This window comes from Leptonotus elevatus, chromosome 11, assembly GCF_054856555.1.
Source record: "Leptonotus elevatus isolate MCC_2025b chromosome 11, RoL_Lele_1.0, whole genome shotgun sequence".
Taxonomy (NCBI): Eukaryota; Metazoa; Chordata; class Actinopteri; order Syngnathiformes; family Syngnathidae; genus Leptonotus; species Leptonotus elevatus.
This window is the reverse complement of record NC_141249.1, coordinates 12381632-12407145: the sequence shown is the minus strand read 5'-3', so window position 1 is coordinate 12407145 and position 25514 is coordinate 12381632. Positions and strand designations below refer to the sequence as shown.

General features: G+C 41.3%; 1 protein-coding gene across 2 annotated transcripts in view; it reads left to right on the top strand.

Annotated features, from left to right (window-relative positions):
- Positions 1 to 2600: 2600 nt before the first annotated feature.
- insrb (insulin receptor b) overlaps positions 2601 to 25514 on the top strand; it is an 84837-nt gene continuing 61923 nt past the window's right edge. For both annotated transcript variants that reach the window (XR_015096573.1, XM_086090301.1), the window contains exon 1: positions 2601 to 3643. Coding sequence is in view for 1 of the 2 variants with exons in the window: in XM_086090301.1 (XP_085946427.1) it covers positions 3556 to 3643 (88 nt within the window). In the remaining variant the exon portion in view is untranslated. The remainder of the gene's footprint in view (positions 3644 to 25514) is intronic.

Here is a 25514-nt window from a genome sequence, read left to right as displayed (position 1 = left end):
TGATTGGTCCGTTACCTGAACAACTGTGATGTCATTTTCAGTGGACAGCGAGTGGCAAAATGGCCGCCCGGAGATGGATACAAACAGGTAGATTTTGCTGCTTAATTCATATTCCACAAATGAGTTTAGACTAGCGGGGGCTCTTATAACATTTTGTCTAGAACATTTTTGGGTTGTCAAAATAGATAATAGATCATTTTCTTTTATTGTCCATGACATAATATTCTGTTTGACTGAAAACATATGGATGCTTGTTTATATTATAGTGGAATTAAAATTCATTGGCCTCAATGCATTTATTTTTAGAGCCACCTACATATATGTGCAGCAGTAGTACGCTCCGGGTGGGTCAATGTGCTAAAATCCATTTGATAGGCAAGGAGTCGTACCTGCGTGCGGTGCGAAGAAGAGCCGTGTGTATTTGAGTGTCGGCGTCAGACAGCACGGTGAGCACAAAGCCATGTGTTTTGACTAGATTCCATTGGCCTTAGTCCTTCAGACCCGTGACATTTAATCTCTCTAAGACCTCATTTACTCTGTTCACTGGGTAACAACATTCCTCAGATAAACAACAAGCCCCGCTCCACAAGCTCTTGGCGGGCCGAGGCCAGCGTGTAACCATCCGTGCACACAAACAGCACCCCTACTATGCGAGTGGGAAGGAGCCAATGTTCTTTTCGTATTTTCACTCGGATTCTTACGTCAATGCAGGTTCTGCTGCGGCCGGCTTGGGCCGGCGTGTCAGAAAGGAAAGAACCCGCGTTGGTTGTGTGCGCTTTAAGCTTCTTGGCCGGGACAGGTTTGATTACAATTGATATTTGCTATGCAAATCAAAAGGAACGCCGTGTGCACCTTCCTGGCCGCAGGCAGGTGTTGTATTTCCTGGCTGCAAGGCCAAAGCGGCCTGCGGTGTTTGCACTGCCGTTTTGTTTTGTCCACAAGCAATAGCACAAAAATAGTATATTGTTTTACTTGTATTCTGCCCGCCAGACAGGACATCAACAACTTGCTAGAAACTAGTTGAAGGATGATTACCAAAAGGAAACATACCGTACATTTAACTCCTGCATATTCGCGTTATGGCATTCACATTCGGTCATCTTATGGCATCTTGGTACCAGGGAACTCTCTGAGAGGGAGTTGAAAAAACGTATTTGAGACAAAAGTAGTGCTTTGCCACCATCTTGCGACCAGGGGAACTATGTTGAAGTGAGTTGATGATCTTCTTTTAGACACAAGTATTACTTGTGGCATTTTGGTGACAAAGAATTATGTTAAGGAGCTTCGTTTGGACAAAAGTAGTGCTTTGCCACCATTTTGTGGCATCTTGGTACCAAGAAACTATGTTGAAGTGAGTTGAGGCGCTTCAGCTTGACAAAAGAGGCCGCGTTGTCATCATTTTGTGGCACTTAAGTGCCAAGAAACTGCAATCACCTCCGCTTGAGACTTGCACAGAAGAACCTTGGTTTTCGAATGCTTTCTTAATAATTATCAACAATGATTTAACAAGGTAAGCAAAAGATAAATAATTAGCAATATGCAACACTTATAGGTTTTGTAAATCTCTGCAAGTGTTTACATTAAATGATCAGTTCCACTTCTACAAAATTCCTAGAAAATCACACTGGTGAGCTATTTTTTTTTAGAACGGGCCTACGGGGTACTCATGTGGTCCTAGGGCCCCAAGTTGGGGACGCCTCATTAAGCTTGCCACATGTACGTTCCGCGTGGAATTGAATGGGATAGACCGGCAACAACCTTAGCCGCATTAATTCTCTGTGCGGCTTGGCCCTGCTGTGACATGATTTTTTTCGCGTCTACAGCATTGGAACAACACTACACTATGAAATAGAAATTTAAAAAAAACTGTTATTTTTTTAAATAACACAAACTATGAATAAACTTTATTGACAAAAACAATTTAAAGGAAGAATAAAAACAGTATAAGGACAGTCTACATGAAATGAAAAAAAAAAGGTAGAAGAAAACACTGTTAGTTGCATCAGCTCTTGGTCATCTGACATGTTTTTCCATACGGGCTCATCTGCGCAGTTACTAATTTTTTTATAGGTGTGCAGAACGGAATCACCGCCCTGCGGCCTGGTCCTAGTCTGTGGGCCATTCGGTACCGGGCCGCACTGATTTATTTCAAACATATATGTACATTTTGTAGTGGAGCATATATGCCTCAAATGTACAGTACAACGTGATGACCCGGGCAGGAATATTTGTCAGATTCAAACTCCTAACCTCAGAGCTGCCAATTAAATTTGTCATTTATATATATTTCACATTTTTTCCCTGTATGTAAAACTAGTTATTTTATATAAAATATTTGTGTTTGTAATACTTCCTCGGTTTTAGTTGCTTCAGTTTTAATCAGACATTTTGGAACGAATTAATCTAAGCTCATTTGTATTCCTCATATTTATGTACCTTCTTGAGTTAACAAAGAGCTTCGGTGTGGTGTTGTTCCCTCCGCCTCAGACGCTCCGGATCCGGACGGCGGCTGGGCCCCATTGAAAGAACGCGATCCGCTCCGCGTTTTGCGGCCTCCTCACGCTTTTGGCCCAGCTGGGGTGAGTGGCAGGAGTTGTTTACTGGGCGAGAGACTCCTCGCGCAAGGAGACACGGAAAGAGGGGGAACCTGACCGACAGACAACGAACGACACAGCCAACAACGGGAACTTTTTACACTTCACCCGTCTGTTTTTTTTATTTTTTGTTAAACTATTTTCTTTTTTTGTACCTCATTTTGTCTGTGAGCAGCGTCGGAAACGAGACTCGCGATCGACGTGTGCGTGTGTTTTCGTTCTCTGAACTCCGGCGCTGACGCGGAAAGCTGGTTTGTTTTGGATTAGCTAGCTTGCTAGCGTTAGCAACACCCCTCCTCGTCCTCCTCCTTCTTCCTTCCATCGGCTAATCTGAGGGAAAGAAACGGGCAGCGTGGTACGACTTTTTCCCCACTTCAGGCTGAACGTAGCCGTCATTTTTTTCTCCCTCGAGAGGAACTAGAGATAATTATCTCCCACCACGTTTGTCCCTTTTGGAGAGTATCCCCCCCTCAAGCCCCATTTGGACGTTTTACGGCGTCTGCTGCTGCTGCCTCGGAGAAGGGTGAAGGAGTTCACGGGATGGTCGCAGCTCCACATCCCTGCACGTTTTTCCTGCACGTAGCTGCCCAAGGGGAGTTTGATCTCGCTGGAATGTGCTCTTTACGCCTGTGAAGATACCGAGCACGGACGACTATTTTCCTTGTTTCCTGCTATTAAAAGACTCACGCTTGACAGTTGGATTTAAGCACGATCTTGAGTAGAACACATGATCGTGGACTGTCGTCTTCACCTATGGAAAATGAACATTTCCATACAAACGTGTGTCGCCAGAAGCAAAGACCACCGTTTTTAGGGAACGCACCCCGAACTTGGGCAGGGGGTATCTGTTTGATACCGGGCCGAGGGGGGCACCCCTTGAATAAAGCGACCTAACATTTAAAAAAAAATTCTGGGGTGTCCACATTGGAGTTTTTTTTTTTAAACGTGTCCTCGGATCAAAATGAGGCGGTGGACGCTTGAACTGGGGGCACAACTTGTGCTCTGGATGGTTTGCATCATATGCCAGCATGGACTGATTAAGGGAGAAAGTAAGTACACGCTTTTTCGTACTTTATTGGTAAATTAGGTTACGAATTTCAATTGCGAAATGTGACCTAATCTTACTAAAACATGTAACGTATTGACGTAACATCGAAATAATGCGCAGTAATAATTTAGTACATCAAACATGAATGTAAAACAGTCAAAATCATTTGGCTACCTAATAAATTGGAAACGTTAATAGAATAATCATAAATCGCAAAGTTTTTTTTTTAATATAAAATGTTAATCTTTAAAAATATAAGTACAAAATATGTTTGTGCAACAGATCATAATAAGATTGTTTATTATTACAGCGATTGTGTATTTCTAGGAGAGTATTGTTGATATGGACGACGCATGCGCAAAAGGTCATGTTTTTCTCCCCCTCTGGTGCGCGTGGCTGCGCGCCAATAATTGCTATTCCAACGTAAACTTTCGGAGGCATATGACACCTCGCCGCACCGTCCGCTGTCCCCGCGATGGCGACGCGTCGAAGCGACCCGCGGTGGATGCGTCATCCCCGGGGTTGGCCGCTTCGACCGGTTCGAAGTGAGAGCAGCAGGATGCGGCCAGCGTGCGCGGCAGCTAGGCCCTTCCATGGCGACGCACGCTCCCGCAACGGCCACGACGTAAACACATTACGCACGAGAAGCGGTGGATCAGCATCCGAGGATGAAAACATTCGCGCGCCGTTGCGGGGAGCCCCCCCCCCCCCCCCCCCCCCTCCGCGACACAGAGGACGTGTGTTGTTTTTATCAATGAATTTGAGGGGCGCGGGGTTGATCGGAGTGTATAACGACGTCTGATATAAACCGTGCGGTGATAACGACCCCTCTGCAAATGGGAGGCTTATTATGCGCTACAGATCATTTTAGACCCATTTAGAAGAGCGAAAAATGTGACATTCTATTTTGCTTTGCTTTCATAAAGAACAGAGGAGGGATTCCCAACTTTGCCCAAATGTGTTGTTTGCGTCCTCCCCCTGGAACCAACCCAATGTTAAAAATGTGTAATGTGTTGGCGTGACATCAAAATATATGCATGCGATTTTTCTTACACCGTCGTTAGCATAATAGCACAATTTGCAAAGTCATTTAACTTACTGACGCAATATCAATAAAAAAAAGAAGAAAAAAATGGCAACCACTATTGTTAGCTTGATAGTGAAATTCTCCAAAATATTTTTTTACACATTTTTTTTGAAAACAAGAAAAACAAACACATTTAACAGACAAGTAGAGTGAAGTTCTCTCAATTCAACCATTGTGAATTACCATCACCTGGATGACTGAAAAGCATCAACACAGACTGAAAGAAAAAACAATTTTTTTAGCAAGACCAATAAGTATTTTTTTCTATATTGTGACAACTTGTCAATTTAGGCAATTCTGTTTTTAGGCTAACGTTATTTACCCTCTGACTTGCGGGTTGCGTATTAATGTGAACATGCTCCAAATGTAAAAGGCCCTGTGCCAACTTCTGTTATGAATTGACGCTGTATCTATAAAATTCATTTAACGCTGATATTTTGCTTAATAATGGTACATTTCTACCAAATACTTTCTTTGACCCTTTCCTAAACAAGCAAATGAAATCCATTTTAGAAAGACCAGTTCTGACTTTATCAAAGTGTTTACATTAGCGCATAGTAGGGATGAATAATAGTGTGTGCAACCATTTTCATGTCATTGATCATTTCTGTTTTTATGAAGTCAAATTTATGGCAATAATTGATTGATTATCACTGTGTATTGCGATCATTTGTAGGATAAATGTTTTTGGGCTTTTTTACAACAATTAATCTCAGGATATGCTTATTTTTAGAATTGCTTGGCAGGTCGCGTGGGATTTAGTTTCCAAAACAAGGGCAAAAATCCTCCTCCTTTGAATACATTGTTTACAATTTTCCCAAGTTAGAACGCGGCTAATTTGAGATTTTTGAAAAAGATCATTAGTGTTGCGCAAGCCCACGAAGCGACATGAACATAAAGCTCATGTGTGAAATGAAGAGATCGCGGAACAAACCGCAATAATGTGACGAGTGTTTCCTTGTTTCATCCAAGTGCTGCTATTTAGACTGTGCCCTGCATTTCTTAAAATGGCTGCTTCCTTTGGCCAGGTTCAAAGCAAATGCTGTGGACACTCCACACAGGTCATGTATGCAGACAGCGCGGAGGCCCCTGAAAGGGGTCTTATGAGACCGGGCTACTTGTACCCCTCCTTCCTCATTCTTTCTTTCCCTCTCTCTTTCTGTGTGTCCCTCTAGGGGAGCGGGGTACATGCCATTGGCTGCTTCTGGCGCCTTATTTACTCAATTCTCTGCTTAGTGACCATATTTGGCACTCTTGAGATGTTTACGCTCAAGAGGGAGCGGGGTCAACAACCAAAATACTCAGAATATAGAGTTCTAAGAATGCTTAGTACGGAATCTGCCTGATATCTCAACGTCAATCTTGGTAAAGGAGAAACTGAATTGATACAATTCCTGCGCCGTGGCTACGATGAGCTGGGTTCGAGATAATGCCGTAAAGATTATTTTTTTTTTTTTGCAGGCTGTTTTTAATAGATTTGGATGGGCTTGTTTGCCATAGTTATCAGCAAACAGTTTTCTGAAGTAACTGCTGAGCTGTCTCCTGGCTGAACTTGTGAAAAACAAGTTGTGCAACCAGGAGCTTGGCCCCCTTCTTGTTCCTCTCAGCCTGTTGGAGAGGACCCGTGTGCATGTGTGTATTTATGCATGTGATGTTATGTATGTTTTCCACAGCCCGACTCTGAAATATCCGCGAGTGTCTTCTCAGTTCAGAAAAACAAAGCTGACTAAAGTGACAGCATCAACGTCGCAAAGATACAATTTGATACGCTGACATCAGCGCCGACGTCATTCCTGACGAATTTGACTTTTAATGCGATGTGAATCTCCATATTGTCAACATGACACGACTAAACAAGTTATGTCAACATATTTTATTATGTGGTGTTTTTAATGTGGCTTTTATTCTTTTACTGCTTTCATTTTGATCTGACCAAACAAAACAAATCCTCTAGGGACCGTCTCATCAAGAGCCCATTGTTGTTTTAATAAACCAAGTGATGACAACTTTGGGTAATGAATTCAACATTTTGCGCTTATGATTTAATAATAACGGCGGTGTTTCGTTGGATACACAAAGCTCAAAATCAGATGGGTAAATCCGTTATCAAACAGTTAACATTTCGTTTTATTTTCCTATCTGTTAAGTGTGACTAAATACAGTACTTCAAATCTTGGAACAAGCCACTCCCATGTCGCGTCTACCTTTCTATGATTGTAACAAAACGAAACCACAAGTGGTTGTCAGCCTGTTGGTGTTGGTTAATAATAATAATAATAACATTAGTTACTGGCTCATTGAGAAACGAGGAAGCTGGGTGTCTAGTTTGAAAGATAATTGCGCTGTAGCTGCAGACAATAAGGAAGTTGAATGTTCGTCATTTGCATATTGTACCGGTGTTGACATCAAGCTGGCTGAACACGGGCAGATTCAAGGAAGAAGCTTGCATTTGTTGGTGCTGAAGAGCACTGGCATTTCCCAACAATACCGTGCACGTTGTGGAATGCGTTTGAAGTGGCCCACCATGCCTGCACTATTGTCAGCATGTGTGCGTGTTGCGTGCACGCCAATCAGTATGCGCCCCCGTTAGCTGCCGCTGTCTGCTGGATCTCATCTCCTCAACTCATGACCTGTTCTCTTCCAGGCAATGTATGTGCGTGCGTGTGTGTGTGTGTTTGGAAGTGGCGGTTATGCACGAGAACAGTGTACCATGTCGCAGCGCCGCAGAGGAACTTGTAGCAACTGCCCGACAGTAAAATGAACGTAGCTGGTCCACCTTAAAGGTTAGGTTGCCTTAATTGAGCATGGTACGACTTTTTCAGTTTACTCACAAAAAGGGTAACAGTTGACACTTTTCCTCGTTTTGTTCACTTTTAGGGTTATCTTGTTAAATAAGATACTTTTTTAATGTTGGCTCTGACTAGTTTTAGTTGGGCCATCACAGAGTTGGGCTTGTGACCAAATTTGGATGGATCCATGGATTGGAAAAAACTAACGGGCAATTATAATTTTTGAATATTTTATTTTACTGCTTGCACCCATGTCATGGACTCAATTGAATATCATGAGTCAGCATCTCTTTCTTATAATTAAACATATTTAAAGTCTATTCTCCCCCAATTTTTCCCCCACCATTAAAAGCCATTTTCAGCAGTAAAAAGTTAATATTTTGTCCACAATTAATTTGATAACTTCATTAACTTTCATGACCAATTAATACCCTTTAAAAACGATTTTTCCCACTTGCTGTGCTGAGGAAGTAGGCAACGTACAAAGTAAGTAACATTATCAAATGAATTCTGGACAAAATATTACCTTTTATTACTGCTAAAAATGGCTCAATGAGTCAAGTAACAATTTAAATCCATCTCCCCACATGTTTGGGAGATTTTGTTATGATCTGATGATATCACAGGTGAACCCTAACCCTGACCCTTGACCGTAATTCCAAAATGTATGTTTGTCTCAAACACAACACTGCTCATCACCAAAACCGACAGTGAAGCATGTTGGTGGCAGCAATAAGCTTTGAGGCTTTTTTTCTTCTTCTACTGGAACTGTGGCTTTAATCTAGCTTAGACGAGTTATGAACAGTTCCAAACACTAGTTAATGTTAGCGCAACACCTTTAAGCTTCTGCTAGAAAGCACAAAACCTGCACCTCATAAAAAAGGGGCATTTGAACAGGGGTGTGATGACTTTTTATACCCACTTCATCTCTATTTGCTGCCAGAACTGCAAAACCTCAACGTCCAGACTCCACAACTCCCCTATTGGTATTACTACTTCTTCGGTATGATCAATGCGAATGGCTACCAGTTTGAGACACAGAAATTGCATATTTGCTCAGAAATTAACTTTAAGTAACATGTTTTTATTAATAACTTTATTAATAACTTGCAACACCCCCATCCCCCTCCCCCCCCCCCCTGTAAATCTCTGCCAGTGTTTACATTTTCAAATGATCACTTTAACAACATTCCTAGGACATCACAATGACCCATTACTGGTGGGCTATTTTTAGAACAGGCCCGGGGAGCTACACATGTGGCCCTAAAGGGCGAGCTGGTGCGAGTAGGCACCACGGTGGCGACCCCTGCTCTAAAGGAAGTGACCTGTCGGGGTTCTTTCTTAAACGCTTCCTCCACTGCTCTTATCTCATCAAGTTTCCTTTTCAAGTTCAACTCATTTGGCAATTTATCCCCCTTGTTTCCTTGTTTGTGCGCAGTTTCACACAGACTTTGCCAATGGCAACGCAAGAAGAGGATTAAAACACACAACAATGTGTTTGCTTTTAACTTCCTCTTAAATACCGAAACAGGCAGATTTGTATGTCTTTTGTACCGAGTCTAGTTGGTCGTGCCACTGCATTTTAAACAAAATGGCACGATGGTGAAAGAATGTGAATAATCTGCTTCGGACCACCCGTGCAAATCCCAGAAATGGAAGTGTTTAAGATTGACTTATGATTTGTCACTATCTTGCCATTTCTTCCTCTGGGGCGCTCACATCAAAGGATTCCCGAGTGTCAGAGCGACCCAGCGTCACGTCAAACTGTGAATGAAGGGAGAAGTTACAACACACACACGCGTGTCTTTACAGCAGGCCTGTTTGTTTTAATTCGGAGCTTATCTGATGCCATCGGGCCCCGACTCTCATTCCTTGATGGAGAGCTGTGGCTGTTTATGTAAACCTCTGCTCACTGCACAGAAATGTGCTCTGCTTTGGGGGCGGGCGGGGGGGGGGGGGGGGGGGGGGGGGGGGGGTGCCGACCGGGGATCACACACGCAGGCAAAGACAGTGCGCCGTTACGCCATGCTGCAACAATCTGATTTGATGGTCCTTGTTGCTGTTTGCTTCGACCCTGTTATAACCGTTGGTGGCTTTCCGCTGTAAAATCCAAGTCGAGCCATCCCCGCTATGCACGGATCAGCTAAAGAATCCTTTTGAGGCAGTCGCGGGACCAGACACTTAGGCTGCGGTTGTGTCCTAATGTGACTCATTTTCAAGTCGAACCTTTTCTTCCATTTGGATCTGGTAAGCCCCAATGCATCATGGGGCTTACGTGTGGCAACGGTTTAGGTTTGTGTAGATTTGAAAAATTGGTCAATAAAGTGGGTAGAAAGTCCAAATCTTTTTGGTCTTTTCCTCAACTGTACTCGAGGAAGTAACGGGAAAGAAAACCGCCCAGTGGTTTGACGCTCGCAGGTTTATTACTTTTGTGAGACTCTCTGCAGTTGACTTGTCGTGTTGGGGATACGGTCTGGGTATCGATTCACAAACGTTCAGTTCAAAGTCAATTACAATTCTTTCTGATTCAAACTTGATTTGCCCCACTTTAATCCGATATCGATTCATTATTTATTTAACATCAATTCTTCTTTAAATCTAAAATCTCCACAAACATTAAATTCCAAATGACATTTTACGGAGGCAGTAACTGGTTAGTCCGGGAGCGACTCGGGGTCGAGCCGCTACTCCTCCACGATGAGAGGAGCCAGTTATGGGGGCTCTGTCATCTGGTTTGGATGCCTCCTGGACGCTTCCCTGGAGAGGTGTTCCGGGCATGTCCCACCGGCGGGACGACCCAGGACACGCTAGAGAGACTATGTCTCTCGGCTGGCCCGGGAACGCCTTGGGATCCCGTCAGAGGAGCTGGTTGAAGTGGCTGGGGAGAGGGAAGTCTGTGCTTCCCTCCTAAAGCTGCTGCCCCCGCGAACCGACCCCGGATAAGCGGTAGTAGATGGAGGGATGGAGTAGCTGGTTAAATGATATCGTTTATTAATGAAAATAACACGTTATAATCATTGACATCAGGAAAGATGAGATGAAAATATTTTCATAATTCTAATTCAATAATTGTAAATATAAATTTAAAAGATTCTAAATTCTTAAAATGCAATAAGTCAGGTCTTTCGTAAATGTAAGAAAATACATTTAAATTTCAAGAAAACAGTAAGATACAAAAAAAGTGGCCTTTAAAAGTGTATTTTCTTATGAATTTATGGAAAAAGAGATTTAAAAATTCATGATTAATGGTTTTATGAATCGATATCAGGCTCGAAAAGGAAAATCGATTAGATATAAATTTTTCGAATTTTTTTTTTTTAACCCAGCTCTAAACAAATACTGTATATATTTAACTAGACAAAGTGTAATTTCTGCAGAAATTGCGTGGGAATGCTGAAAAGCTGAATGCTATTACCTGAATGCTAAGATTTGAATGCATGTGCTTATAAAGTAAATTGAAAGATACATTACTAAAGTACTAAAATTTGGTCCAAGTGGGGTTTGAACCCAGGTTTTTGCTCTAACCACTGAGCTTACTTGACTTGTTTGAAATCATGGCTAATAGCGTATTCATTTTGAAAAGTGTCATCTGATGCTGAAAGCTAGCATGCATTTAATCATTTCAGTGAAATTATAATGCATTTCTTGATATGGTAGTCAGTTTTGTATACATGTATATCACTTAGCATAATGGCCATGGATATATTTGCAATGTACAGTTTGAAGGTGGGGAACCCGCGGCCTCCTGGTTACTGGACATTGCAGTTTACCAACTGCACCACTGAGCAGTATCAGACAGGTGATAATGATGATAAGTTGTATGCATAGAAAGTGGGACTTAGAACATTTTCAGTGTCTGTCCCATTGAAAATAAATGGGGAAAAGTTGATATTTAACGTTAAATTGTGCGAATATTCTAAGTAATGTGAAATCAGACGATATGTACCCCAGGCCGGGAGGCGCGAATTTTTAAAGCAAGCTGAAATTAGAGCGGTGTATATCGAAAGTAATATGTGGGAGCTGTTACACAGCAAAAACGTGTGGGGAATAAAAATCACAATAACATATGTGGGGATGCTTCACCATTGCCACAATTATTACTCTATTTTCCCATTTTAATTATATCGTATTTATAAGGACATAGTGTACGTGTATTTGTGTGTTGGCCAATGCTAATGCTATGCTAGCGCTGTAGAGTGTAAATACTTGACATCAGTGCTTTGCTACATAGACATATTCTTATCTCCTGATATAGTGATTTTCTACAAAATTACATGAAATGAATGTCAATTGTCTCTTATCTTTTCTCCATTTATTTTGAACAAATCAACTCCTACTTAATCCAACTGTTACCTTAGTGTTACTGTTGGATTAAGCGTACATCGATTCGTCATGCCTGGAAAGTGAGACAGTAGGACGACATAGGAGAAAGTCGCTTTACGCTACATTAGTGTAGCAACAGCGCTAACCCAATACACCCTGCACATTAAAATGTTAGAGGGTTATCATACGGCAGACATGTTTACGTATATTGCACACCCTGCATAGGTACATTTCCAATTTAGGCCTCCAATAAGTGGCCGACTGTGGTTGTTTTGGACACTAGTATGAATAACAGTCAAGCTGAACCCCCTTGTGTGCAGTTGGGTCAAGGTCAGGACTGTTGGCAGCCGACTTCATTCTTTCTACTCCCGAAGTGCGGAGGTAGTCTCTGATCAACACCACAACAGGGGGTGGGCGTGTTTTTTTTTTTTGAGGATGGGGTTTGGTTCCAGAGTGGAAATATGGGATTGACTTCAATGATGACAGCCCCCCCTCCCACTGATGGACATGCCTAATGTTATGGCCAGTCAATGTAAACATGGCTTACGTAGTGCACATAAAAAGATCAATTATTTTTTTTAAATGCCCTTTAATTAGAATTTCATTTTGTTAACTCACACAATGTGCACAACTGAATACCTGCAGAGGAATGTGTGTGTGTGTGTGTGTGTGTGTGTGTGTGTGTGTGTGTGTGTGTGTGTGTGTGTGTGTGTGTGTGTGTGTGTGTGTGTGTGTGTGTGTGTGTGTGTGTGTGTGTGTGTGTGTGTGTGGTGTGTGGGTGGGTGGGTGGGTGGGTGGGTGGGTGGGTGTGTGTGTGTGTGTGTTTACTGTGCACTGGATGCCATGTAACTGAACCTGATGCATTCAATTTATTTTGAGGACTGTCATATGACTGGGAAGTGGTCGTCTGACACGCTCGCATCACATACACATGCTTCCACATAATTTTGGCTATAATGACTTTTCTGTTGAATCCCCTACGCTCATAAATACAACCCATGCCACCAATACTGACTTAACATTGACTTTAAACATAAATTCTAATGATTTATGGTGTGGCTACTCTTTGTCCTTAAAAGGGAGTCCTCACAGTGTGACTGTTAATAGATATATGAAGCTTCATCCCTTTTTAGTTAGCAATCGGTTACATTCAAGTAATCAAATCTTTATGCACTTGAGGGGTTTAGACCAATTCTGTATTGTAACCTAATCAAATATGTAATTGTTATCAGTTGTCCATGTGGAACACTTTAGCAGGTTATGGCAAAGAGGGATTACTAACTCTCGTACAAGTTTATAATACTCCTAGAATAAAATGTAAAAAAAATATATATTAAATTTTTGAGATTATTTTAAAACATTTTCATACTTAAGGCACACCGGGTTATAAGGTGTATGATCTTTTTGAAGCATTGTATGTAGAGGGCAATTATAAATATTATAAATAAATATTAGAAGGCAAGAAGGCCAATAAGCGATATTTGAAGCCGATATAAATTTTCAGTAAAAAAAAGGGGGGGGGGGAATATTGACGCAAATTTTTTTTAACACAAATGTCAATCTTGACTTTGTTGTAATGCCTTAAAACATTATTGCTTAATGAACAATTTTTCAGACTTTTCAAAACAATTTTTTATTTTTTTTATTTTGGACAATAAAAATGTTCTAAGGAGCAGCTAATCAGTACGTCTTAAAAGGTTAAATGGAAACGTAAACAAGTAAATACCAGAGCTCTCTATAGTTTTCTACAGTAAATATTTTTTTCCAAAATTTTAAAATACCTAAAATCTTAAACGCTTCTTTGTTTTAATGTCGAACAAAAACAAAAGGTTCAGAAGGTTCCCAGGGTCAGCAGCATCTCTTATAAAGTTAACTAAAATTTTTATACAAAATATTTCCCTGAGATTCAAATGGTTTTAGCATTACCTTTTTATCGGCCGTTAGATTTTGAAAAAAGGCCGATCCGATATTTGTCAAAATGCCCAATATCGGTCTGTCCCTAATTGTATGTCAGTCTATTTTAATTGCACTGTATGTTTATTTGTTAGCTTTTATGCTAGCGCTATTATGCTAGGTTCAGAACCGTCACAAAACATCGGGTAGGACCACGTCTCGCTCGCTGTTGTTCGCCGTGCTACACAGAGGTTGTTTCGAGAGGAGGACGGATTCCTCCGACAGACAAAAAACAAAGTTTGAACATCGTTAGTCAATCTGGTGGTTGTGTTATTACTTTGGCTAATGCTAAATGCTATCTTAGTTGACAGTTTCACAGCGCTAAACAATCAATGCACTCACCATTATCCATTATTTTCTTGGTCACGGCAGTGATTGAAACTTGGCCGTGTCGTTTATGTTGCTCCGGCCCGGAAACGCTCAGCTTGCGTTGGTCTAGTAGGACTGCAATCCCCACGATTCTTAGACACGAAAGCAGGAAGTACTTCTAGTGGTACGATAAAAACATAGACGCCTGCTTGCGCGCCTTATGTTCCGAAAAATACGGCACTTAGATTTTTGCTAGCCACAAAGGCTCGGTGTCATGGCAACGTGCCAAGCGGTTTAATGCTTGAGCCTGGGAGGGAGGTCTCTTTACATTATGCCTAAACACAGCTTCTGCCCTGCTATAATCATTACACTCTTTCCGCTTTGCTATCATGGTATTTGTTACGTATTTTTCCATGACATGTCCTACACAGTATCAGTAACAGGTTTGATCATAAAATGCTGGAGCAGGTTAAATATTGATCTTGCAGTGTCTTTCTTCCCCCATTGTAAATGTTGTTAACCCTCCCTGACCACGCCCACGCCACGTCCTCTCCCACCCCCTTCTGCTGATGGGGTAAGAGAGTTCATTGTTATCCACCGATTTGTTTTTCTTTCACACCGCAGATGCACCCAGACCGCACAACACACACACACACACACACACACACACACACTGCTCTTTCAATCCTGTTTGACACTTCTTATCCCCTTTTATTTATTTATTTTTGGTGCGTTTTTGCTCCCGTTGCACCATCTGGGCCTAAGTGATGCCGACCACGTACACCTGCACAGTAGCACTGGCTTACGCTGACTTTCTTGTTTATGGAGCGACTCATCTGAACTAGACTTTAGATGGGTTGCCAAGGTGACAGAAGCTGCCGCGCTGGTCATAGTAGTTCCACACGCTTTATCCTTACTGACCCCAGAGAGCATTTATCACGTTTAGCATACGGTGATGACAAACAGCTCTGAATATCATCAAAGCGTGTGTTTGAAACCTCGAGTTACACTGCTTTAATATGGACATGTGTAACAATTGGACTTGATGTCCTATTGAGGTCAGAATCAACCTGCTGAAAAGCATTTTTAGTAAGGGTGTAAGATTTAAAACATTTTTTTTATTGGAATTAAGCAAATGACTTCAATAGTTAACTCACGATTAATCACACATTTTATATCTGTTCTAAATGTTTTTATACTGTTGTTAATATAAAATTGGAAAAAATGTTAAACTAATTGAAATATGGCTGCATCTTATAGTCCTTTATACAGTCATTTCATAATACGTAAAATTGAGTTAAAATTAAAAAGATGTACTGTACTGCCAAAAACGAGTGATATTGATTTATGTTGTATTTTTTTCTGCCACTAGATGGCATACTTGCATTTGTAAGACGGTGACAGCTCAGTGCATTTTTTTTCATATTAACAGCGATCTAATCTTTAACATGAAGTAGCTTTTTAAAATTGTAAAATACATCTTGAACCCACTCTCCACAAATATATGTATTATTATTGTTGGGATGCTGGAAGCATCTAAATGAATGGAGGGTACTTTCAGATAACATTTTTCCATATAAATATCAACTTGCTTCAAAAATTCACGGCTCCCGGGTTCAAGGGTTCTTTTTATTCATTTATCTTTCAACTACAATTAATTCTTTGTAATTTTCACTTAATTTATCTTTCAGTTTACTTCATAAGCACTCAGCTTAGCATTCAGCTTCCAGCATTTCTACGCAATTTCTGCAGAAATTGCACTGAGTCTAGTTCAATTTATTACTGCAAATTCTTGACATGGTCGTGTCTGCTGCATTGCGACCGGAATTCCCCCAGTACAGGCGTTCCAATCAAGGAGCGGTCATTAATCGTGCGTTGAAAAAAATTGTGGCGTTAAGGGATCTTTAAATTAACACGCTAAGTTTTTAGCCAAAATGATACCAACACACTGTTGCAAACCACAGCCTATAAAAAAACAACTCTTACTGTCCCATTCAAAAAGGAGCATTATATTAGTTACATTATTATGTGCACCACATTTAGAGAGCGCATGCAGTGGCCAGTTAAAATATGAATACATTTTTCATTCATGCCGACGGAAGGTAACGTAGTCATTTTTAGTGTGCCTGCGCGTAAACTGACAATTGCCATGATTTAACAGCATGTCTGTTCATGGTGATCGTTATACATGGTGAAAAACAAAGTGTACAGTGCTGCGTCGTTGTCTCGTGTGCTCACCGCTCAGCCAACGTACAGTTGACGTCACTCTGGGATCCTCTTCTGCTCGCAAAGTAACATCCCCGAAGAAGGAGCGATAAAGTTTCCTCAAGGCTCACTTCTAAGAACCAAGAATGTTCCTTGTTTTCTAAAGCACTTGAACATAAAAAGTAGTACTTACTCCCAAACTTTCCTAGAACTATAAAAAATAAAAAAAGACCTCCCGCACAAATGTGGATAAACGTACTCTTGGGAGAAGTAAGACCTTTGAATCATTTAGTTAAACGATCCGAGGAAGGGCTTGACCCATTCAAATTCGATATAAAATCAAATGATGTGACTGTACGCATCTCATGATTTAACATTCGACATGGAGGCTGCTTCATGTTTTAGAATGCAGTTTGGAAACAAGCCACAAAATAAAAAGCACAATTGTCACCCAGACTTAATTTTTTTCTTGCGTATAGAAGTGTCTTTATTTTTGACTTGCTTGCTTTGGTACATTGTGTATGTTGATGCCAAGCAAGCCAAAGGGTTTTAATTTTTATGTGACGTTAGATTTTTGGATGTGCTACTTTAGGGGACTTTAGAAGTTCCACTTTATCTCTGATTAGTCACATCATCAGCCTACTAGAGTCAATGCCCAAGCCTTTTTGCACTTCAATAAAGCAACACTAGTGTGCTTTCTAAAAAAACAAAAACAAAAAAAACCCCACTTTTTTTCCTCCCTTGATGTTTGTGTATGCAACAATATCCGGGTTTCGATAGGCCATGTGAACACGTGCTATAACCCGAATATGCTCTTATTTGAGTTTTTCAAAACCCCTTTTCTAACCCGAATATTTAGTCATACAAACGGTACCCCATACATACTAGTTGTGGGAATCTTTGACTCTCCCATGATTCGATTTGATTCCGATTTTTGGGTCTTCTATTCGATTTAGAATTGATTTTTGATTCACAATGATTTAATTGACAATGACGTGGAAATAATCGTCATAATCTACTCCAGTCTGACTCGCTGATGCTAATTAGCGCGCTACTCGCGACACTTTTATCACTTAAAAGAACGGCGATTCATACAAAATGCTACAGATATTACTCCCTGGCATATACTCTTCCTACGCTGCAAAAAACAACAACTTTTTATTGGCATAACTTGACTGCGACTTTTTCATTCTACTCTCTAATGTGGCTACAACTTAAGCACAGAACCACACTGCCCCTAAGTGGCCGAATCGTGTACAACCCCTAAAATATTAATTGAATGGAACATTTGGTTTGTGTGTGAGCATGCTCTATTTGCCGGCGGCCATCTTACGTCGCCACTTGCTAAGCCATCCTAACTTGAATTCATTGATTTGCCCGCGGCATTTTTACATGATTTTCTGTATAAAAAAAAAATGCCACATACACATATGCGTGTATATAATTCCATGTGTCTGGCATGCAACTCACGAAAAATACACAAGCAGAGATAAACAAACATGGCGACGCAGCACAGAACCACACTTTTGGAGCGAGGAGTAAGCAGACTGCTGTACTTTATTAGTGTGGTGAGTGACTTGAATATAATGTCTTTTATTTACTGTAGAAAGTGAAAAGTGGAAATAATGCCTATTTGCGTAATGACAACCAAGCGTCGCGGTTTCGGAATATGTATACGAGAGTAACTGTCCACTCACGCATGTAAATTGGTTATCCCGAATATTTCCGAAACCAGAATTTTGAAGTTTACCGGAATATTGACTGCATGTAGCTATTAGACTAATGACGTGTTCCTTGGATTGTCAGTACAAACTTGATCAAATAAACAGTGCTGCTGTTAAGATCTGAGTTTGAGTTCCATGTGCTGTAAATGACCACTTCTGACGTAGTAGCCGACAGGAAATTTAAATTTCGATGTATTCATTTTCTTGCGTGAAAAATTGTGTGTAAATAGCCATCATATGCAAATATATTATTATTAAGAGAAAATGAATGAATTACCATTTATAGCCTGACATATGAGAAATCAATTTTCCTGAATGGCATCTGCCGAAGCGTCACAAGCGTAATAGGCACGTGTGTGTTTTTGCATCACATGCTTTTTACTACTGTAATGTTTAACTGGTCACCAGATCGGATGCTATGTGACCATGACCTCTTCGCTCTGAAGAAAGATTATTTAAGGACATGTAAAGGCAATGCAAGATTTAAGATGAAATGGTAGACATGGCTGGCAACTAACTTGCGCCCACTTAACGGACCTGAGCAAGTATTTGTAATCCACTTAGCGTTTATCAGCCGCATATTAAAATAATGTCTTACTGTTAAATGACTGCGTAATGAATGGACGTCATTTAACAATATGGCTGCGGTTACACACCCTCCACTCCAGGAACTACTCGGTCAGCGGTAAATTAACGGGCTGCTTTGTTGCCATCGTGATTGTCACCACGTTATCAGTATTTCACCCACGCCATACCTTGCTTGCTCATGGACATTCTGCATGGAAAAACCAACAGCTCAACGGGTTTCTGCGTGTGTGTGTGTGTGTGTGTGTGTGTGTGTGTGTGTGTGTGTGTGTGTGTGTGTGTTCCGGATCAGAATTCTCAGAGATTAGTTACAGTTTTATCACATGTGAAAAGAATATCAGGAACGCGGCATTCAAAAAAAAAAAAGGAATTGTGGCGTTCATAGCGTTTGTGCATCTTTGGGTGCAGGTTTGGCCAATGGAAAAGGTAGTGGGACGAAAAGATATGGAAAGAGCGGCTTGTGTGTGCGTGCGCGTGCGCATGTGCGGTTTTCCGGCTGCAACCAGCGAGAGTTGGTGGTCGATCAGCGCAGACAAACGGGCCATTTAACTGACCTGGCCCTTGGGCTCTCATTCCCTCCACCCGCTATCCCCTCGCCTGGCTCTCTCTTTTCCGTCTCGGTTTGTCAATTTTCCCAAAAGGCGTATCTTCCTTACCTCCGCCTCTCCCAATGCGTCTTTACCTTTTCCCTGTTCTTCCTCCCCTTTTCCAGGCCATTTCTTCTGCTTGTCAACGTGTCTCATTACTCATCTTATTCTTCTCTACAGTTTGAGTAGAGTGCAGATGTGCCAAGGTTGAACCGTCCCAATTTGGATCGGTTTCAAATATATGGCCACGTCTTGTATACCCCTGATATTTTTCGTTAACTCCAATGCATTATTCATGGCAAAATGAATGAACGTGTGTTTTTACATCATCCTTCTACTGTAACAACTTAACATAACCTTTGTGTATCTGTCATCTCACGTTGATGCTGTTTTCACATTAAATCCAAGACAACCAAAATGCCACAAAAAAAATGTGTCCACTCACAACCAGAGTTATTGTAGTTTTCATTATAGTTACTTTTTATATCACTTTGAATTTTGTTTTTTTAAACATAGCAAGTTTTAATAAGCTTTTAAGGGCGGCTTTGTTCAAAAATGTTTAGTTTAAGTATTCGCTTTCATAAAACGTATATTCCTTGTGTGCAAGATCAAAAAACACCTGACGGTAAATATAGTGTTGCAAATAGTCAACAAAAATATTATTTTAAAAACAACCCTCCATCCACAAATCAAATACAGGTCATGTATAATAGATAATAAAAAAAAAGAAGAAGTATATTAGATAAAGCTAGGATTTTAAGTGTTGTTCCGATGCCGTTTTTTGGCCCCCGATTCCGATACTCAGTTTTGCAGTATCGGCCGATACGTAGTTGTTGTTTTTTCTCAACATGAAAAAGCTGTCCTGCCATTGGTTCAGAGCATTCAAGGACCAATAGGATATCTTGGCTCGGCATGCAGTGAACATGTCGTGCACAAGCAAGGCACAAGAAGGCTGCATCCAAAGTCCTGTATTAGTGTCGGAACTCGGAAATAATAGTATCGGCATGTTACTTGTTAGTACTTGCCGATCCCGATACCACTGTTTTAATGCAGTATCAGGGCATCTCCCGATACTTGTATCGGTAGCGGAACAACACTATTTAAAGTAGTTTTGTGGCTTGAGGTGCTTTTTTATTGGCTGCTACTAGATGACGTCACTTCTGTGCGACAAACGAACAACGTTGATATTGAAACACATTTAAAAATCACATTTAAAATCAATCCCCCGGGCACGTGTATTAAATTAATCAACAAAGATGTAGATAGACATTTTCGCTTTAATTATAGTTGAAGTTTGTTTTGTAAATGTAAAATGTAGTTTCGGTTAGTTGTCTTTTTTTGTTTTGTTTTAAGCATTTTTTTTATTTTGTGAACGTAAAAGTTTTTTTCCGTAAATTTTCGTGAACTAAAATAACCATGCTCAAAACACAGGAGATTGGTCTGGCATCGTAGCAGTTAGCATTTAGCATTAGCTATCCCACCACACCACAGCTTCTTGTAACCAGTCGTCTGTCTTCATATCAGTGTTGACCTCAAACTGCATTAAAGTTCAAGGGTCAATGCGGTGAAATATTTTCCCTCTGTGGATTGACATGGGGTCTCCGTGCAAGTGTTCAAATGTGGAGACCGTGGGCCAAGCAGACAGACCGGTCCAGAAGCCATAAAACAGGATGGAAGAAGCTGATATGGCAAAGCCATCAGGCGGGCGGGCAGGCGTAGCTCCGACTCATGTCGCTCTGGTTTGTGGCTCGGAGCGTCGGTGCGGCCTGGCCCTGCAGCTGCTGCCGTGTGGCTGCAAGTCAAGCAGGCCAACTGGGGCCCGGCGGACTCCCTCTCAGGCCGAGGTTCACCACACCAAGACGGTGCCGCGCGCTCCGCTCGCTAACGTGGGAAGATGAAAAGAACATCAGATGTTTTCTGCATTACTCACACGTGTGAGTAATACACACACATGCGTGCCGCTTTGTGTGCGCGCGCGTTGTCTGCCCTTTCGCTGTATTCCAAGCACAGTCTCGCCTGTCGTTGATTACCTGCTCCTGTTTCGTAGCCCTCTGTCTGTGGCCAAATGTGTTGACTATGTAAGGAATGCTGCTCTCCCCCCAACATGTCTTTTTATTTGAAGCAGCACCTGGTTCGGCCGTTTCGGCTGGCGGGGCCAGAATTTTTGGGATTTTTCTGTCTTTTTGGTTTGGAGCACTAGACGCCGTCCAATTCAGTTTTTTTCCACGGGGGGAGTGGAAATAAGCAGCAAACAGTGTGTCTTTCCTATCACGTGTCGTTATATAAAAAAATAACGGACGACAAAGTGTTCTGCGGAAGAAAGACGTTAGGGGGAAAAAACTGGAACGAGGAACTGTGCAGCAAGGAAAATAAAACCTCGGATGCAGAGACAATGACCGTCTTATCTGCAGCACATATGGATTGAATTCTTGGCCTTTTGTGTTTCTTCTCAGTATTAGACAAACGTACGACACAATGCAGCATACCGAGAAACAGGCCATCCATAAAGTTGTTTTATAATAACCTTTGGAGCATTTTTTTTTTTTTAGATCACGTTCCTGACAAAACCTTGAACTATTTTATGCTCGACTCGAGCCATGTTTCCTCCAGGTGATCCAGTTCATTACATTTCGGATCAGTCAATCAGCTGGGGGCACTTAACACTTATCGTGGTTGTTGTTTATATCCGCTACTTGCATTCTATTCACAACAGAGATGTGATTACTCAAGCAATGTACAGCGGCGTGTTTAGCCGACTAAAAAGCAAACCCTACCTCACTATTGCAATAGAAAGTGTGCTCAAAAGTGGGACGATACAGGTAAGATATTTTGCCACTCTTTACAGTAGAAAGGTCAAAACAATCTAAACCAAATTGTACTGCTAGTAACAAGTGTTGTTTCATTGTCCAACCACGATTAGGCACTATTTAAATTCAAGGCCTGATAACATTTTTCTTTGAAGAGCAGTTTTGCCAATCAATCATTTATTTTGAGTCAAAACATTTTAGTTTCGAGTAGCAATTTTATTGTCTGTTAATGCCAGAGACCTCAAGCAAAGATTTTTTTAAGCAATAAAAATGTGACTATTACGTGGGAGTTGAATTTAGGGTTAGAGCTAAGAAATGTTTTAGTATTCGGGGAGCCCACAAAAAAATTCTATTGAATAATCGAATATTAAAATAAAGCATATTTTGGCTTGCTTAAAGAGTGTTCATGAATGTAAGAGTAACTAAAACATTTTACTTACTTTCATGACCAATTGCAGAGCTGCCAACCAGTCCTTAATACCAGAGACCAATCCCTCCGCTGGGCTAATATTATGTTAGTAAGGTACATTAACATTAAAATCTCTGTAAAGAAGCTGCATAGAATCAAGGCAATATTAACGTAATGTGCGTCTTCACCAGAGAGCTGAAGTCCATGTTACAATGATTACATGACACGGGACTTGCCACATAAATGGCCGTTGGCAATATTACGATTCAATGTTTTGATATGAGGGGTAAAATGAGAATTTGCACAAACAGCGTAGCAAACTCGCTCATTTTGAGTCACGGTATTGTTGGATCTGGTCTTGTGGGATGGTAAACTCTTGTGGACATCAATACCATTCTCCATTTCCTCATTGTTTTCACACTCTCTATTCCAAGGGTAAATAGTGAGTCATTAATTTGAGCTCATTTTAATTTGACATCTTGTCTCCCCCCCTTTTCCCTCTACCAGTCCTTCCATTCTTTCTTAAGCCAGAATCCGAAGAGTTGAGCCAAAGTCGCCACCGGTGCCATTTGGTTTGGGCCTCTCTCCTTTTGGCAAGCCATCTGAAGGCCCGGGGTCTGCATGTTGCTCTTTTTTACCCGCTTTCAATCTGCCACAGCCTGGCCCCGTGCCATGGCTGTAACGGGACCCAGTATTTGTATATAAATAGGCCAGACCCGCTCCGCTTGCCATGCTCCCCAATAGCGGGCCCGGCCAGTGGAGGAACAGGTGCTCCAACCCACAAACTCCCTCTCACCCTTCTCAGTCCTCCCTGTGCCTCCGTGCCATGTCCTCATATGTACAGCTCAACCACAATGCACATGCAGACTGAACTCTCTTGTAGTGACAACCATTACACGTTGGCACAGATCTGCATAAAGGCATCACATTCGGTTCACCCATGCCAACAGAGAATTTCTTTTATTTTGTCTGCCTACAAGGTTGGTTTCCATGAAGGTGAACAATTTGGTGCTTTTCCAAATTGGGAGTGCATCGTTGGAGGAGAACCATATCTACCTAGTGCCTTTGCAACCTTTATTTTGCTTTTGCGGAGCAAATTTCCTCTAAGCAACCCAACCATCATCTTCCTCACTTGGAACCTATCCTGTTATTTTGGTCCTCAGGTCTTTGCTTTGGAAGTACAAGTTGTTACGTGTTGATCAAAATGCCTCTCATGCAATTTCTTAGCATCACTTTTCACAGTGGAAGCCACAGCTTGGCATCGGCCGCATAGGGAGCTGGCTTAAAGTCTCAAGACTTTCCACAGCTATATTAACAAACAAATGCATTTTTCTGCCGCCGGCCAGCTCGGAACCGCTGTCACATCGTCTTCCTCCCGGGGTTAGTTCAGCAAGTGCGCTGTGGGCAAATCTATAATCAGCAGATCACCTAATGTGAGACAACATGCGGCCAAGATGTCAGGGAAAGGAAACTTGTCACAGTCCAGAGTTAGACAGCCACCTGGTTTCATGCTACACAGGTCTGGTTTCACACTAAGCTAACATGTGGCTGCCCTTTGCTTCAGTGAGAGGCAGAGTCGAGCTCGGGCCTCCAATCGTACCCTCTAAAACTGCCGAGGTCTACTTTCTCTCTGCCAGCCAGCTACTGTTGGTTGATGCAGATTAAATTCTCAGTAGGGCGCACAAGTTTAAAAATAAGAGAAGAATCTGTCCGAAATTGCAGATACACCCTGCTAGGCTGCAGCTGTGGGGGCTCATTGAATTAAGCCAAAAAAAAACATACAAGCGTAAGATGCTGCATAAGGTTGTCATCCCCGTTGTACAATTTGTGACTGGCGTTCGAGATGTATCACTTTCAACATACTTCCTTGACAACAATTACTGTGCTACTTTCTTATATCGTCAGAACTTTGGCAGCGTTTTATGGCATCTTTGGGTGTTTCAGTTTCAGCAAAAACAAATAGATACATTTGTGAACCATGGACCACAGATATGGAGGATGGCTTTTTTTTTTCCAGTCTCGTTTTGCCAAGGTCATTAAAAAAGCATTAAAAGTGACTAAATGGATTTAGCTAAAAGTGAGGCCTTAAACAGCTTTAAGAAGCATTAAATATGATGTTGAGAGGCTTTAAAATTTTAAGTACAATTGCTCAAGCTTTATTTTACATGCAATGCTGTGTAAGGAAGTCACAAGAACACATTTAGCAATAATAAATGTGCTAAAATATGCGTTCCTGTCGTCATCATCCAACATGAAACACTAATGCCACCTAGTGGCAGAAATGATCTGAACACAAATCTATGACTCAATGTTTCACACTCATTTGAACTGTTTTTAACTGAAAATAACTATTAACTACTTACTATAAAATTACATTATCCATGAACGAAAAGATACAGCCACATTTGTATTTGGTAACCAATGCCATATTTGTCCATTTTTATTTTAATTAACAAGAGTACGTAAAAACTTGAAAAATATATTTGATCGTATATCTAAAACAGATTTGACGTGCAATTAATTCATGATTAATCGCGAGTATATTGCCGCTATGAAGATTTACATTTAGATTACATGAAAAGCCTTAAATTAAATTTGATGAAACCTTTAGAAACCCTGAAGTTTTTAGCATTTTCCTTTTTTTTTCCACCATTTTCACCTCGCTCTTCATCCTCCAAATTGTCAAAGAGACAGCGAGGGTGGTTTGGTCGCCCACATTTCTCCCCTTTGGAGGTCTGCAGTATTGTACAGTATGTTCCAGTCTATGCTCCCCTGCTCCGTTATTCTATTCTCTATGGCAAAACAAGCCCCATTTTGTGACCCCCCCACCACCACCTCCCCAAGGCTCATTAGAGGCTGATTGGGTTGTTATTGTAATTAAGAGCTCTTGTGTGGCCAGTGAGAGCGCCCTCAGTGGGAGGGTGGGCGATAAAGGGGTCAGGGTCACTGTCCAACAAAACGCCCATCCACCACTGCATGCATCTCCACCTGCAAGTAGCAGGGTTATGAAAGTTAATTTGGGAATCACATCAGGGGTTCATGCTAGCATTTTAAATGTATGAAAAATGTCAGGATTTACATGCAGCGTAATCAG